This window comes from Capra hircus, chromosome 25 (assembly GCF_001704415.2).
Source record: "Capra hircus breed San Clemente chromosome 25, ASM170441v1, whole genome shotgun sequence".
In the NCBI taxonomy this organism is placed as follows: Eukaryota; Metazoa; Chordata; class Mammalia; order Artiodactyla; family Bovidae; genus Capra; species Capra hircus.
In genome coordinates this window covers 25187857-25204823 of record NC_030832.1, presented here as the reverse complement: position 1 = coordinate 25204823, position 16967 = coordinate 25187857, and the positions used below count along the sequence as shown (strand labels likewise).

General features: G+C 47.1%; 1 protein-coding gene across 2 annotated transcripts in view; it reads right to left on the bottom strand.

Annotated features, from left to right (window-relative positions):
• Positions 1-16967, bottom strand: part of KIAA0556 (KIAA0556 ortholog) — a 233269-nt gene that overhangs the window by 29533 nt on the left and 186769 nt on the right. For both annotated transcript variants that reach the window (XM_018040845.1, XM_018040846.1), the window contains 2 exons: positions 2474-3199; positions 1237-1442 (listed from right to left, as the gene is read on the bottom strand). In XM_018040845.1, the coding sequence (XP_017896334.1) occupies positions 1237-1442; positions 2474-3199 (932 nt within the window). The remainder of the gene's footprint in view (positions 1-1236; positions 1443-2473; positions 3200-16967) is intronic.

Here is a 16967-nt window from a genome sequence, read left to right as displayed (position 1 = left end):
TACTATGAATTGGTGGCCAACATTTTTTTTACTGGGGAGATTTTACGTAACAATCCAGATTTCTGGCTTTCTGTGAAAGAATCAGGACAATCACTGGCAATGAGCTAGCTTGTCTGGTGAGGGGAGGACAGGGTCTTTGCTCGCCCCTTCCCCATCTCACACGGTGCTCTGCAGGCCCCTGCAGGTTGCAACCTGTGAACATGGTGCAACTGACAAGCCGTATCACTGCCCCGTCTTGGTCGTGACCTTCCTGTAGCTGAACATTTTGTCCTTGGTTCCTGGTTGGTTGTTTGCACTCTTCTCCCCACCCTCTTTAACTATGTCCTCTTTCTCCTATGGCCTCACGAGCATCCCCAGAGACCCTGGCATCTCTTCACTGTGACCACTGGTCTTTGACTTGGGCTGACCCTTGTCCTGAAGGTCATCTTTCATTTTCGATAATTAGTCCATTAAAAGCACAGACTTGGGACTTCTCTGGTGGTCCAGTGTCTAGGACTCTGCACCCCCAATGAAGGGGGCCCAGGTTCCATCCCTGGTTGGGGAACTAGGTCCCGCATGCAGCAACTAAGACCCGGTCTGGCCAAATAAACAAAATAAATAAACATTTGAAAAAAGAAAAGCACAGACTTGGTAGAGTCTTGCATTCAAGTTTGAGCCTTGTTACTCTCCCACGAGGTGTCCTTGGATGGGTCCCTTAGCCTGTCTGAGCCTTGGTTTCCTCAATAGGGATATTATTAATCATCTCTACTCCAAGGGCTGTGAGGAAGGTTAAACACCAAGACAAGTGCTCCACGACTGGTCACGATATGTGCCCAAGAAGTGACTGCCAGGATCATCATTATTTTAATTCTCAAGTCTGCCTATTAAAAGCATTTGCAGCCCTTCCATCAAAAACAACAGTGAGTGATCAAAACGCAACCCAAAGCAAAAACTCCCCCAAGACTGCCAACCTCTAAATTACAGAGATGACACAGAACTGATTTCCCCAGCTTTGATTAAAATTTGAATACTTTCTTCACTTTGGTTAAAAAAAAAATAAAAAATAATTAGAGAATGAAATACGACACACAGCACAAAAAATGAAGCAGAAAAATGAGAAATGTCAAAACAGGAGCGCCAGCAGCTTACGGGACATCCATCTCCATCCCTCCTGCTCTACTCTGAGTCAGGAGCAGAAATCTACCTGGGTGCCTTCCCCGTTGCCCCCCACGCGGCTCCCCTCACCACCAGCCCTACCCGGTCATCGGCCCACGAGCCGGCCTGGGTGCGCGGCCTCTCCTCCCCCTGGCCGTCGGCCGTGCTGGGCCTCTGCAGGGCCTCCTCGCTCTGCAGGCTGCACAGGCTCTCCACGTCCAGATCAAACGTCTCGTCGGAGCAGAATATGGCCTCCAGAATATCATCGTCGGTCGTGAATAAGATCGTGTCGCCAAAGTGCTCTGGAGCTGACAAGGGGGACCAGGAAGACGCAAGAGTCAGCTCATCCCACATCACAACAAGGAGCAGATCGGGAAGCTAAATCCATCAATCTTTGGGCTAGGAAAATCCCAACCCACTCACAGGTCTTGATTTGAGTAACTGAGCCTTATTCTTCTTTACATCTTTGCAAATGGAATTCACGGATTGTAAGAATCATACAGATTTAATGAAGGCACCTAATCTAGTGAGGGTGGCTTCCCTGGGGGCTCAGACAGTAAAGAATCTGCCTGCAATGCGGGAAACCTGGGTTCCATCCCTGGTTTGGGAAGATTCCCTGGAGAGGGGCATGGCAACCCACTCGAGTATTCTTGCCTGGAGAATCCCATGGACAGAGGAGCCTGGCGGGCTATGGTCCAGGGGGTCCTAAAGAATCGGACACAGCTGAGCGCCTTAGCACAATCTAATGAGGATCACTGTGATCTGTTGTGAAATAAGGGCTGTTGCACAGGCACCGGTGAGGCACTGAAGCTGATCCTGCTGGTGCTCCACACAGATCTTTCCAGGGGGCCTTGCCTGGAAGGGTGTGGGAGTTATGCCCCCAACCAGGGGAGCCTGGGGGGTTCCAAAGCCTTGCTGCTTTGCTGTCAGGCAGGACAGATCCTGAAATTTACACTCCTGACCTCCCCTTGGGATCAGGCTGAGGCTGGGCTTCCCCTGAAAAAGCTTCCTTCCTAGCTTCTCTTCCTACCCTTCCACATCCTACACCCTTCCCTGCCCTACAGATTCTCCCGAGAACACTCTCTCCATCAGTCACTTATGGAAGGAATCCCCTTGTCAGACTCAGGCCCTAGGAAGCTGAGCAAGGCTGGTACCCAGAGTAGGTATCTCAGTAAGGCCAGCTCTTGCACACCCCGCTGTAAAAGGCAAGGAGAGGGCCAGGTCTAGGAAAGCAGAGGGACCTATCTGTCCCTGGCCAGCCACTAAGTTTAGTTTCTCCTCAGAGCTTCAGCGAGTAGTGGGTAGGGGCTTCGAGAACACTCTTACAGCCATATCGTACCTCCCGTTAGGGTTCCAGAGGCCTTGGCGATTTCTCCCTTAAAGATGCATTGCGCGTCTAATAGCATCGTGATGTCCTTCACGCCCCGGAAAGAATGGATCCGTGATTTATTGTAATTCCAGATCCTGATCAGGGCGACCTGGCAAGGCTGCACGAAGTCCATGGAGATGGAGTGGGACTTGCCCGGCGTGAAGGGGGCCAGCCAGACGTGCATGTCGTCCTGCGTCCTGTTTACCCCATCGATGAGGTTGCTGACCACGCGGGGGTCTCTCCCGTAGGCCGGTAAGATATTGATGTCCGGGGGGTTGGCCTGAATGTTCTCGATTCTCACTGGTTCCCCCTTGGAATTGAATATTTCTATCCCGTTGAGGCCAACGTAGTGCCTGTCCCCCCATGTGGACTGGATGTCGATGACCAGGTGCTGTCCATAGGGCAGGACGGGGATTTTGAAGTCACCCCCGTCGTCTGTGTCGGGGGAGCCGTGGTCCTGCCCTTTCATGGGCTCCGGCTTCCCCTCCTTCCAGGGGGGTGGCTGGTCGCTCTGCCGGCTGCTTTTCTGCTGCTGCAGGAACTCGTCCAGGATGTCGCCCTGGAATTCCATGTTGGAGATGCGTCCCCGGTGGGAGCGGTCGAAGGCCGTGAGGGAGTCCCACGATTCGTGCAAGGTGTGATCCTGCTCGCTGTGCCACCGGGGCCGTGGCGGCATCCGGGTGGACCAGGTGTCTTCTGGAAGGAAGCACACAGGAGGGGTGAAACTCCATTAGTGGTGCATGAGGCAGTGGGGACCCTTAAACACTGTCTCATCCGGTGGCTCTCAGCTGGGTGGGGGTCACCCTCAGGGGCATATTCTAGAAACCGTGGGTGTTTTTTAAAAAACTTTTTTATATTGGAGTATAGCCAATTCCCAGGTGGCGCTAGCAGTAAAGAACCCGCCCACCCATGCAGAAGACATGAGATGAGGGTTCGACCTCTGGGTCAGGAAGATCCCCTGGAGGAGGGCATGGCAACCCAGTCTAGTATTCTTGCCTAGAGAATCCCCATGGACAGAGGAGCCTGGCGGCTACAGTTCATAACAGTCGCACACAGCTGAATTGACTTAGCATGGACGCATAGCCAATTAACATGGGTTCAGGGGTAAAAAACCCACCTACAATGCAGAAGACATGGGTTTGATCCCTGGGTCGGGAAGATCCCCTGGAGAAGGAAATGGCAAACCACTCCAGTATGCTTGCCTGGAAAATCCCATGGACAGAGGAACCTGGTGGGCTACTGTCCACGGGGTCGCAAAGAGTTGGATACAACTTAGCAATTAAACAACAACACAGCCAATTAACAATGTTGTGATAGTTCCAAATGAACCCCAAAGGGACTCAGCCATACATATACATATATCCATTCTCCCCCAAACTCCTCTCCCATCCAGGCTGCCATATAACTTTGAGGAGAGTTCATTGTGCTATACAGTAGGTCCTTGTTGGTTATCCATTTTAAAGATGGCAGTGTGTACCTGTTGACCCCAAATTCCCTCTCTCTTCCCCCGACTCTTCCCCAGTGGGTGGTGTGATGCTCTTGGCTGTCTCAGTGCCTGCTGGCCCTTGAAGGGCGGAGCCAGGGATGCGACTAGGAATGGTCCAGGCACAGAATCTGGTCGCCTGTCTCAGGCACCATTCAGGTTGGTAAAAAAACTGTCTGTGGTCACCCGAGTCTGGAACATTGTTGTTTTACAAAGAGACAAGTATATTTTCGATATACTTTAGATTTTTTAAAAATGCAACGACTATGCAAATCAAGGGAACACTCCCTGCTTGTGGGAGAACCTTTGCCGGAAGTCATCTCCACTTCAGAAACTCACCCGACCCAAAGCGATGCGGCTGCCTGCGGTGTCTGAGTCAGCAACCCCAGGGTCTGATCTGGAGGCTGTCACGGCCACATGACCCTAACGGAGTTTTTCAAAGGCTGCCGAATGGCAGGTGGAAGGCTTGTGAAAGAATGTCACGTGAGGGGGGTGGGGGGAAGCCAGATATGCAATTTCAGATGCGGCCTCTCGTGTGGGCACCATGTCCCAACATGTTAATATCGTTCCTGGCTGGGGATAGGAAAGACGTGAACTTTCTTCTTTGACACCTTCTCTTCTAAGTTCCCTACATGTATTATTTTTATAATCAAGGACAAAATTCTATTAAAAAAGCCAAACGACCCAGGTATACTACAAGGTAAGGAATTTACTTCCACTTGTGATGAAATTGATTCCAAGAGCTGAGTTTATGTCCGGAGCATGTGGAGAACAGGGGCCTGGCCCTCAAGGGGTGGCCCCGAAGGCCGTGCCCTCCCCCTTGTAGGACAGTAAAGCCCAGGCACGTGCATCCAGCAGTGGCCGGCTCCCCCGGCCAAGCCATGGCTAACTGACACCTAAGGGTGTCATTCTGGACAAACAGCAGCTGACGACCCTGGCATTCTGTTTTCTCTCCTTTCATCTCGTCCTGTGCCCTATACTCCATTTTCTGCCTGTCTCCTAGGGGGCCTGACTCCATCAATTATCTCCTCTCTCTAGAATCTTCAATCACTCCTTCCCCACTGGCATCTCCCCTCTCTCTGCCTGCAGACACGCATAAATCTCTCCTACCTGAAAGAAAAAGGAAGCTGACCTGATCTTGCGGCTCCCTCCAACTGCCGTCCTATTTTCTCCCTCCTTTCATTGCAGACACTGCATCCTCGTGACCCCCACCCTCGCTTTACCCCCTGTAACCCGGCTCCTCTGTGCAGAGCTGTTGCTTTTTGCAACCTCAAGCTCCACTTCTCCTCGTCGGTACAAAAATCCCAACTTTTCTTTGGGTACCCTGTGCTTATTAGGCCATGCAGTTTAGGTGAATGCTGACAACACCTTTCTAAGATGGGTTCATGAAAGGAACTATGCGGAAGGAGAAGGCTCTCTTTAAATTGGTGCTGCTTCCTAGGAAGTACTAGTGGTAAAGAATGGGCCTGCCAATGTAGGAGACATAAGAGACCCAGGTTCCCTCCCTGGGTCAGGACGGTCTCCTGGAAGAGGGCATGGCAACCCACTCCGGTATTCTTGCTCAGATAATGCCATGGAGGAGCCTGGCGGACTGCAGTCTGTGGGGTCGCAAAGCGTCGCACGTGACTGAAGCGACTTAGCGCGCACGCATGCACTCTGAGCTGGTCGGATGGAGGGATGCAGTGGCCACTGGCTACGTTGTGGGGAGGGGAGAACGTGGCTGAGAATGAAGTGGGTGGATGTGAACTGAGAGCTCCAGAGTCCTGATGACACTTATATGATCCCCTGGATACAGCCATGCCTGAAGCCAAACCCCTAGTGGATTTCTGTCCCTTGCATCCATAAGAGTCTTAGAATTCCCACCACCCCTCCACTGAAGCAACTTTATCCAAGTACACAATGACTCCAAGCACACAATCTTTCTCGGTCCTCTGTCCCTGTTTGATGTCCCAGTCAAGGTAGGTGCCCCTCCACCTGCTCAGGAGACATCTCTTCCTGGTTCTCCGCCCTCCCCTGCCAACTGCGCCTCTCTCTGTGCCACAGTACCCTCCGCTCCTCCTGGTGCTCTAACTCTGGCTGCACCAGAACGCCTCAACCCCCTCCTGTCCTCTCCCAACACTCCCTTCATCCAGCTCCTGGCTCCTGTGCAAGCCCCGCTCACTGTCATAAGCCAGGTTCTGGCCTCTCTCTGTCCTCCCTTAACACTCCCTTCATCCAGCTCCTGGCTCCCGTGCAAGCCCCACTCACTGCCATAAGCTAGGTTCTGGCCTCTCTCTGTCCTCCCCCAGCACTGTCTTTATCCAGCTCCTGGCTCCCGTGCAAGCCCCGCTTACTGTCATAAGCCAGGTTCTGGCCTCTCTCCCTGGGGTACCATGTTCTAATTCCCACAATCCCTTGGAACATCCAGACATGTCCACTCTGTCACTTCCACCTCTAGATATCTAAAGTGGAGTTGACCAAATCCTCTAATTGGCATTATCCCTACTATACCAGTGATTCAGATGGTAAAGAATCTGCCTGCAAAGTGGGAGACCTGGTTTCAATTCCTGGGTCAGGAAGATCCCCTGGAGAAGGGAAAGGCAACCCACTTTACTATTCTTGCCTGGAGAATTCCATGGACGGAGGAGCCTGGTGGGCTACAGTCCATGGGGTCTCAAAGAGTTGGACATGAGTGAGCAACTAACACTTTTCACTACAATACTGACAATAAAGAAAATCTAACTCCTCACTGTGCCCCCAGGGCCCTGAGCGTGACCCCCCCAACCCCCAACCTCAGCTGACTTCTCCAGCCTCACCTCCCACCCTTTTCTCCATGAGCATCCCACTCCAACCATGCCAGCCTTTCCTTCCACCCATACAAGTCTCTCCTGGCCTCAGAGGCTCTGCCCTCACGGCGCCCTTCTGCCAGGAACGCTCTTGCCCCAGAGACCCACTACACTGGCTCTTCTGGACACCCTCCTTCTGGGAGAGGCCTTCTCTGCTCTCTCCCCTGCTGCATCCCAGGGCCTGGCACAGAACCGGTGCCTGGACATGCTCCTAAGTGTATCTCAGTAAAGGGATGGGGGCTTGGCACCACTATCACGTTCCCCGCTGTGCTCAGGGCTGGAGGCCGAGGGACTCCCCCCTCCACCTGTCAGTCCTGCACCTCTTCACCACCCCCCACTTCTCATCTGTCATTAATAAGACCCCAGGAGTCCCTCCCATCCTTGCCTCCAGGCGTGAGGCTTAACATCTGGCACAAGGAACTTCCATATGGATCGTCACCACCTCAGTTTATTGTGATTTGATTTCCACTGACTGAAATGAATGGGCCGGGCTGGTCTTCAAGGGCACGGAAGGAGAAAGCACCGGAAGTCATGTGTGTCAGGGACTCAGCGTGCCTTTCTCTGCTGGGGTGTGCGAGAAAGGCAGGACTTGGCTTTCATCCCGTGTCTGCTTTCTGACCCACTCTCCCCTAGAGAGGCACGCTCTGGGTTTCAAAAGTGGAGAGGTGCAGGCTTCGCCCTGGACCTCTCAGATGTGACAGCAGGCTGGGGCCAAGTTTCCCTCTGTTTGCGGTAGGACAGGCGACTTGTTAACCTTCGGAGTCAGGCAACTGCTGGGATCAGTGCTTTGTCCTGTCCGTCAACATTCCTCCCCACAGATCTGAACGGACAACAGAAAGCTACTCCTTTCATCTGCAGTCAACACGGTTTGGGAGGGAGCAATATGAGATGACGGGACTGAAGGTTCAAAACTATTCCTTGGTGGAGATTAATATGAACGGCAAAGTTCTGAACTTCACTTTATAAAAACCACTATGAAGTGTTAGTTTCTCAGTCATGTTCAACTCTGCGACTGCATGGAGCGTAGCCCTCCAGTGTCCTCTGTCCAAAGGATTTTCCCGGCAAGAATATTGGCATGGGTAGCCTTTCCCTTCTCCAGGGGATCTTCCCAACCCAGGGATCGAACCCAGGACTCCCACATTGCAGGTGGATTCTTTACCAGCTGAGCCAGTAGGGAAACCCTGAGGTAGGCACTAATTGCTACTAAAAGGGGAAGTGCAAAAGCACATAGTGAGATGCAACAGAGCCACATTTATTCTAGGTGAATAGCCATAGCTGATAGGACAAGAAGTGGACATCTGACCTAAGACAACCAATCAGCTTCTGCCATGAGTCTTTGGAGTTGGGGTTTCCCTTTTGGCTCAGCTGGTAAAGAATCCACCTGCAGTGCGGGAGACCTGGGTTCGATCCCTGGGTTGAGAAGATCCCCAGGAGAAGGGAAAGGCTACCCATTCCTGTATTCTGGCCTGGAGAATTCCATGGACTGTATAGTCCATGGGGTTGCAAATTGGACATGACTGAGCAAATTTCACTTCACTTCACTCATGTCAGAGAGAGAGACTGCAAGGCCACTTCCTGCTATTTGCACAGAGTTGAGAAAACTGATCTCAGGAGGAACAGTGAGGGAAAATGGACCTGCAGAGCGGCAGAGGGAGGGCCCAGCAGCCCTGGAGAGTTTAGAAGAAGCATCCTTGGTGCCTCCTGGCTTTCTAGCTCCTCCTTTCAATCCCATGTGATGCTTCCTGTCTTTGCAGGGCCAGAGGCTTCTCAAATAACACCTCCTTACTGCTCAAACTGGACTGCTGAGATTTCATTCATCTGTAGCTAACTGAGCCCCGATAAAGACATTTCCAAAATGCAGATATCCTTACAATGAGATACTTTGTTGGACAAAAGGATTTCCAGGCTCTGTCTTATGATGACAGAAGGATTCCAGCCCCAGGGAGGAACTTGGGCAGTCATTCATTCTACAAGCACTGTTGGAGGGCTCAACCCGAACCTTTCCTGAAGGGCATGGCTGTGGGATTTGGCTCTATGTAATGAGTAATTTAAAATTTCTAAGCAACTCTCCTTTTTAGCACGACCAGCTTAACAAGCATGAAATCTCAAGAGCTCAGTTCTTAATGTGTGTTGAGCTAAGCAGTGAAATGCCTGGAAGGAAATTAAAGTGAGACAAAGTCTTCTGATCGTGGACAAGTTAGAAAAATGCCCATCACCTCATAACTCCCAGCGGTTCTCCAGGTCTGTTTACCAGGAAGGCTTGGAATTGCCTAAGTCTTCTGGGGGCAGGTGGCTGATGACAGCAGGGCAAGGAGGGCGCTGAAGGGTAGTAGCATGAAGCATGGATGCTGGAGCCGGGCTGTGTGTGATGTTCAGTCGCTTCAGTCATGTCTGACTTTGTGCCCCATGGACTGTAGCCCGCCAGGCTCCTCTGTCCATGGAATTTTTCCACCAAGAATACTGGAGTGGGTTGCCATGCCCTCCTCCAGGGGATCTTCCTGACGCAGGGACTGAACTCGAGTGTCCGGCATCTCTTGCATTGCAGGCAGGTTCTTTACTGGCTGAGCCACTGCGGAAGCCAAGAGGGCTGCCTGGCCTTAAATCCTGCTCCAACCCTTATTGGTTGTGTGATCTGGGGAAAATTACTTAAACCTCACATTTTCTTTTCTTTTTATAATCATATAACTTTCAGGTGTGTAGCATAGTGGTTCAATATCTGTATACACAAAAAAGTGATCACCACCATAAATCTAGCTCCCATCCATTACCATAAAATTGACCTCCTTTGTCCATCTCATGGCTCAGAGGTTAAAGCATCTGCCTGCAATGCAGGAGACCTGGGTTCAATCCCTGGGTCAGGAAGATCCCCTGGAGAAGGAAATGGCAACCCACTCCAGCATTCTTGCCTGGAGAATCCCATGGGCTACAGTCCACGGGGTCGCAAAGAGTCGGACACAACTGAGGGACTTAACTTTCACTTTCACTTTCGCCCACACTGTAGTCACCTTCCACTCTGGTAACCACTAGTCTGCTTTCCATATCTGTGAAATTGTTTTTATTTTCTTCTGTTTATTAGAGTCTACGTATGAGTGAAGACATCAGTATTTGTTTTTCTCTGACTTATTTCACTTAGCATAATACCCTCAAGGTCCACTCATGTACATTACATTGTACATATATTACTCCATGTATATATGTACCATATCGCATCTTTATTCATTCATCAACAGACACTCAGGTTTTTTTTTTCCATATCTTGTCTCTTGTAAATAATGTTGCAATGAACATAGGGGTGTGTATAGCTTTCCAAATTAGTGTTTTCATGTTCTTCAGATAAGTACCCAGAAGTGGCATAGCTGGGTCATATAGCAGTCTATTCTTAATATTTTAAGGAATCTCCATACTGTTTGCCATAGTGGTTGTACAAATTTACAATCTCACCAACAGTGTACAAGAATTCCCTTTTGTCCACATCCTCTCCAACATTAGTTCTCTTGTCTTGTTGATAGTGGCCATCTTAACAGGTATGAGGAGGTATCTCCTTGTAGTTTTGATTTGCAGTTCCCTGACAATTAGTGATACTGAGCATCCTTCCATATACTTGTTGGTTATCTGTATGTCTTCTTTGGAAAAATGTCTATTTAGGCCCTCTTCCCATTTTTAAACCTGTTTTTGGTTGTTTTTGTTGTTGAGTTGTATGAGTCCTTTATATATTCTGGATATTAACCCCTTATAACATATATGATGTGCAAATATCAACTCCTATTCAATAGATTGCCTTTTTATCTTGATGATGGTTTCCTTTACTGTATGTAAGCTTTGTTGATTGATGTCATCCCATTTATTTATTTTTGCTTTTGTTTCTCTTGTCTTTGGAGTCAGAGCCACAAAACCATCTCTAAGGCTGGTGTCATTGAGATTACTGCCTGCATTTTCTTCTAGGAATTTTATGGTTTCGGGTCTTAAAATCAGGTCTTTAATCCATTTTGAGTTGATTTTTGTGTATGGCGTAATGTAGTGGTCTAGTTCTATCCTTCTGCATGTGGCTCTCCAGTTTTCCCAACATTATTTATTGGAGAGACCGTCCTTTCCCCATTCTGTATCTTTACTCCTTTGTCATTGATTAACAAATAGTCCATATATGCATGGGTCTATTTCTGGGCTCTCAATTCTATTCCATTGATTTGTGTGGCTCTTTTTGTATCAGTATCATACTGTTTTGATTATTATAGCTTTGCAGTATAACTTAAAACTAGGGAGCATGATACGTCCAGCTTTGTTCTTCTTTCTCAAGATTATTTTGACTATTTGGAATCTTTTGTGGCTCCATACACGTTTTAGAATTATTTCTTCTAGTTCTTGAAATATGCCATTGGAATTTTGATAAGGATTGCATTAAATCTATAGATTGCTTTGAGTAGTATGGACATTTTAAGAATATTAGTTCTTCAAACCCATGAGCAAGGAATATCTTCCTTTTGTGTGTCTATGTCTTCTTTAATTTCTTTCATCAGTGTCTTTCACCTCCTTCATTAAATTTATTCTTAGGTATTTTGTCTTTTTTGATGCCATTATAAGTGGGATTATTTTCTTTATTTCCCTTTCTGCTAGTTTGTTATTAGCATATAGAAATGTCACATATTTTTGTATATTAGACTTTGCATCCTGCAATTTTACTGAATTCATTTATTAGTTATAGCAATTTTTTGATAGAGTCTTTAGGGTTTTCTATTTCAAAACGTAGTATCATGTCCTCTGCAAAGAGTGACAGTTTTTATTTCTTCTGTTCTGATTTGGATGATGTTTTTCTTTTTCTTGCCTAATTGCTGTGGCTAGGACTTCCAGTGTTAAATGAAAGCAGTGAGAGTGTATCCTTGTCTTGTTTCTGATCTCTTACAGGAGATATTTTCAGCTTTTCACCACTGAGTATGACGTTAGCTGTGAGCTTTTCATATATGGTCTTTATCATATTGAGCTATGTTCCCTCTATACCAATCTTGTTGAGAACTTTTATCCTAGGTAAATGTTGAATTTTGTCAAAAGCAATTTTTTTTACATCTACTGAGATAATCATATGATTTTTATCTTTCATTCTGTTATATCACATTGATTAATTTGTGGATATTGAATCATCTTTGCATCCCTGGAATTCAGTTCAGTCCCGTTCAGTTCAGTTACTCAGTAGTGTCTGACTCTTTGCAACCCCATGGACTGTAGCACGCCAGGCTTCCCTGTCCATCACCAACTCCCGGAGCTTGCTCAAACTCATGTCCATTGAGTCGGTGATGCCATCCAACATCTCATCCTCTGTCACCCTCTTCTCCTCCTGCCTTCAATCTTGCCCAGAAACAGGGTCTTTTCTAATGAATCAGTTCTTCAAATCAAGTGGCCAAAGTATTGGCGTTTCAGCTTCAGCATCACTCCTTCCAATGAATATTCAGGACTGTTTTCCTTTAGGATGCACTGGTTGGTTCTTCTTGCAGTCCAAGAGACTCTCAAGAGTCTTCTCCAACACCACACTTCAAAAGCATCACTTCTTCGGCACTTGGCTTTCTTTATCTTTCTTTATCTCTCACATCCATACATAACTACTGGAAAAACCATAGCTTTGACTAGACGGACCTTTGTTGGCAAAGTAATGTCTCTGCTTTTTAATATGCTGTCTAGGTTTGTCATAGCTTTTCTTCCAAGCAGCAAGTGTCTTTTAATTTCATGGCTGCAGTCACCATCTGCAGTGATTTGGAGCCCTCCAAAATAAAGTCTCTCACTGTTTCCATTGTTTCCCCATCTGTTTGCCATGAAGTGATGGGACCAGATGCCATGATCTTCATTTTCTGAATGTTGAGTTTTAGGCCAACTTTTTCACTCTCCTCTTTCACTTTCATCAAGAGGCTTATTAGTTCTTTGCATTTTGCCAAAAGGGTGGTGTCATCTGCATATCTGAGATTATTGATATTTCTCCTGGCAATCTTGATTCCACCTTGTGCTTCATCCAGCCTGGCATTTCTCATGATGTATTCTGCATATAAGTTAAATAAGCAGTGTGACAATATACAACCTTGACATACTCTTTTCCCTATTTGAAACCAGTCTGTGGTTATGTCCAGTTCTAACTGTTGCCTCTTGACCTGCATACAGATTTCTCAGGAGGCAGGTAAGGTGGTCTGGTATGCCCATCTCTTTAAGAATTTTCCACAGTTTGTTATGATCCAAAAACCCCTACTTAGTCATGGTGTGTGAGCCTTTTAATGTACTGTTGGATTAGGTTTGCTAATATTTTGTTGAGAATTCCTGCACATATATTCATCAGTGATACTGGCCTGTGATTTTCTTTCTTCCTTCCTTTCTTTCTTTCGTGGCGTACTTGTCTAGTTTTGCTATCAGGATAATGCTGACTTCATAAAATGTTTCAAAGTTTTCCCTCCCCTTCAGTTTTTTAAAAGTGTTTGAGAAGACTAGATATTAAATCTTCTTTGAATGTTTTATAGACTTCACCAGTGAAGTTATCTGGCCCTGGTATTTTGTTTGTTGGAAGATTTTTGATTACTGTTTTAATCTCCTTACTAGTAATTGGTCTATTTAACTCTTCTATTTCTTCATGATTCAGTCTTAGAAGATTGTTTCTAGGAATTTGTTCATTTCTTCTAGGTTGTCCAATTTATGTGTATAATTGTTCATAGTAGTCTCTTATGATCTTTTTGTATCTCTGTGGTATTAGTTGTAACTTCTCTTTCATTTCTGGCTTTATTTATTTGAGCTCTGTCTCTCTCTCTCTCTCTCTTTTTTTTTCTTGGTTAGTCTAGCTAAACGTTTCCCGACTTCATTTGTCTTTTCAAAGAATCAGCTCTTAGTTTCACTAATTTTTTTTTCTATTTTATTTCAGTCTCTACTTCATTTATTTCTGCTTTGATCTTTATTATTTCCTTCATCTGCTAATTTTGGGCTTCATTTGTTCTTCTTTTTCTAGTTCCTTTAGGTGTAACATTAGGTTGTTTATTGGGGATTTTTATTTCTTGAGGCAAACCTGTAGTGCCATGAACTTCCCTCCTGGAACCACTTTTACTATATCTCACAGATTTTGGTATGTCATATTTCTTTCTTTCTTTTAAAAATTCTATTTATTTATGTTGCTGTGCACAGGTTTTCTCCAGTTGCCGTGTACAGACTTCTCACTGCAGCAGCTTCTCTTGTTGCCAAGCACATGCTCTAGGGAACGTGGGCTCAGTGGTTGTGGCTCGAGGACACTAGCGTGCAGGCTCAGTAGTTGCGGTGTACAGGCTAGCGTGTGTCTGTCTGGGTTCTTCTTATTCAGAGTTCTCTGGGCTTCCTGGATCTGGATGTCTGTTTCCTTCCCCAGGGGAATTTTCAGCCACTTTTCCTTCAAATAATTTTGCATGCCCTTTCTCTTCCTCTGGGAGCCTATAATATGAATGTCATTCTTCTTGATGTTCCAAAGCTCCCTTAAAATATCTTTGTTTTTTAACATTCCTTTTTTCTTATGCTGCTCTGTCCCTGGGTGATTCTATTGCTGTGTCTTCCAGCCTGCTGATTTGTTCTTCTACCTCATCCAATATGCTGTTGAACCCTGCTAGTGCATTTCTCAGTTCAGTTATAATTTCTGCTTGATAATTTCTTACATTTTCTATCTCTTTGTTGAGGTTCTCACTGGGTTTGTCCATTCTTCTTCCAATTTCTGTGAGCATCATCTGACCATTATTTTGAACTTTCTACCAGGTAGATTGTTATCTTTGTTTTGTTTAGTTCTTTCTTGGTAGTTTTGTCTTGTTCTTTTGATAGGAATATATTCCTGTTTCCCCATTTTGCCTAATTCTCAGTGTTTGTTTCTGTATGTTAGGTAAATCAGCTCTCTTGGCCTTGAAGGCGTGGCCTTACATAAGAGATATCCTGTAGGGCTCAGAAATGCAATTCTGCCTGGCAACCAGAGCCAGGTGCTCAAGGAGTGTCCCCTTATGGGTTGCATGCATGCTCTTGTTGTGGCAGGGTCATGGGTGCTGCTGTGCACTGGGGGCAGGGCTAACCCCTGGAAATACAGCATTGCTGGCCTGATGGCTGCTGAGTTCTAGTGGGTAGGGTTTATCACCTAGTCAGCTGTGAGGCCTGGCTGAGGTGCAGGGGTGGGTAGGGTTCTAAGTGGGGTGTGCCTACTGGTGCTCAGACTAGAGGGAGAATTCCAAAATGACACCCATAGGCACTGGGATCAGCAAAGTAGCCTGAAATTGCAAAACTGGCTCCCTCCAGTTTCTCAGTTCCCAGGGAGCGTGCAAAATGGGTCCAGCAGATGCTTGGAGATTAATATGTGGGTCCCACTCACTTATGGTCCATGCAAGTTTTAACCCAGTGTTTTTGTGCTGGTTTTCTGGTTGAGTGAATCTGTGAGTGAGCCCTTTAAAAACTAGCTTTCCATTCTCTGCAGTTCCATAGTTTGGGGTGTATTCTTCATTGGTTTTTAAAGCCAGATGTTTTGGGGGCTCATCTCTCATGTGCAGGATCCAAGGATTGGGGTGCCTAATGCTCAAATTCCTTAATCCCCAGAGAAAGTAATGGTACCTGTGTAATCCTCGCATCTGCAGAATGTCATGGTTGGGGTGTGGTTTTTTCCTTAGTGAGATCATCTCTCTGCCTCCCTTACCCACCTTGATGCTGTCCTTTTACCCTTTACTGTGGAGACTTTGCTCATCCAGCTTTCAGGTCCTTTTCAGGGGGAATTATTTCACATGCAATTGTAGTTTTGTTGCGTGCATGGGAGGAGGTGAGTGGGATCTTCATATGCCACCACTTTGAACCTTCCATCTTACCCTGCTTTCTTACCTCACATTTTCTTTTTTTAATTCATTAATTTATTTTTGGCTGCACTGGGTCTTCATTGCTGTGCATGGGCTTTCTCTAGTTAACGGCGAATGAGGGATGCTCTCTGGCCGCAGGGTGCAGGCTTCTCATTGCAGTGACTTCTCTTGTCGCGACTCGCAGGCTCCAGTAGTTCTGGGGCACAGGCTTAGTTGCCCTGCGACATGTGGAACCTTCCCAGAGCAGGGATCGAACCCATGTCCTCTGCACTGGTGGGTGGATTCTTAACCACTGGACCACCAGGGAAATCCCCACATTTTTTTAATCTGTAAAATGGCCCTGATATGAGAATTAAATGAGCCCGTCTGAGTAATACGCACAGATGCCCAACCTGGTTTACTGCAAACATGCCATGCATCTAGCCATTGCAATTCTTTTTTATCATCATTCCTCCCACACACTGCAGGAGACCCACCATGAGTCAGGCTCCTGGGTCCCGGGGTGTGTGTGTGCTAAGTCGTTTCAGTCGTTTCCAACTCTTTGTGACACCCTGGAGTAGAGCTCACCAAGCTCCTCTGTCCATGTGATTCTCCAGGCAAGAATACCAGAGTGTATTGCCACGCCCTCCTCCACGGGATCTTCTTGACCCAGGGATTGAACCTACATCTCATTATGCCTCCTGCATTGGCAGGTGGGTTCTTTACCATTAGTGCTACCTAGGAAGCCCGAGGTCCTGGGGATCCCAACACAAATAAGACACAGCATCTGCCCCTAAAGAGCTTCTTGGTCCTTTTCTTCCACTCTGCGCTCCTCCCTGAGACACAGTCTTAGGGTTAAGTCTTGGCGGGATGGGCAGCACAGTCTGTAAGGCTGGGGAGTCAGAAACAGAAGCTCTGCCTGGGAGAAGGAAGCCATCTCTCACCATGGAAAGGCACTCAAGAGTCTGAGGGGACTGCTCTGCCCCAAGTGACATTGAGGGTCTGAAAGAGACCACAAACTCTCCACATTTCTAAGTATAACTCTGGCTAAATGCAGACCTTTGGGGTCTGTCCACTAGACAAGAATGGTGCAGGTGCTAATGTAATTCACTAAAAATATATGCATGGGTTTTGCATATAGCTAAACCACCATCCCATGCTGCTGCCGCTGCATCACAGAGTGCGCACGCTGCTGCTGCCACCGACAATAATAGCAGACAGCAGCAGCGAACATCTGTTGGGTGTTCTTATGTGCCAGGCTCAGTGCCAAATGCTGCCCCTGTAAGATCTCATTTGATCCTCCCAGCTTCTACCCCACCATGAGTTGGGTATTATCTGCCTCCTTCCACATGAGGAAATGGAGGCTCAGAGGG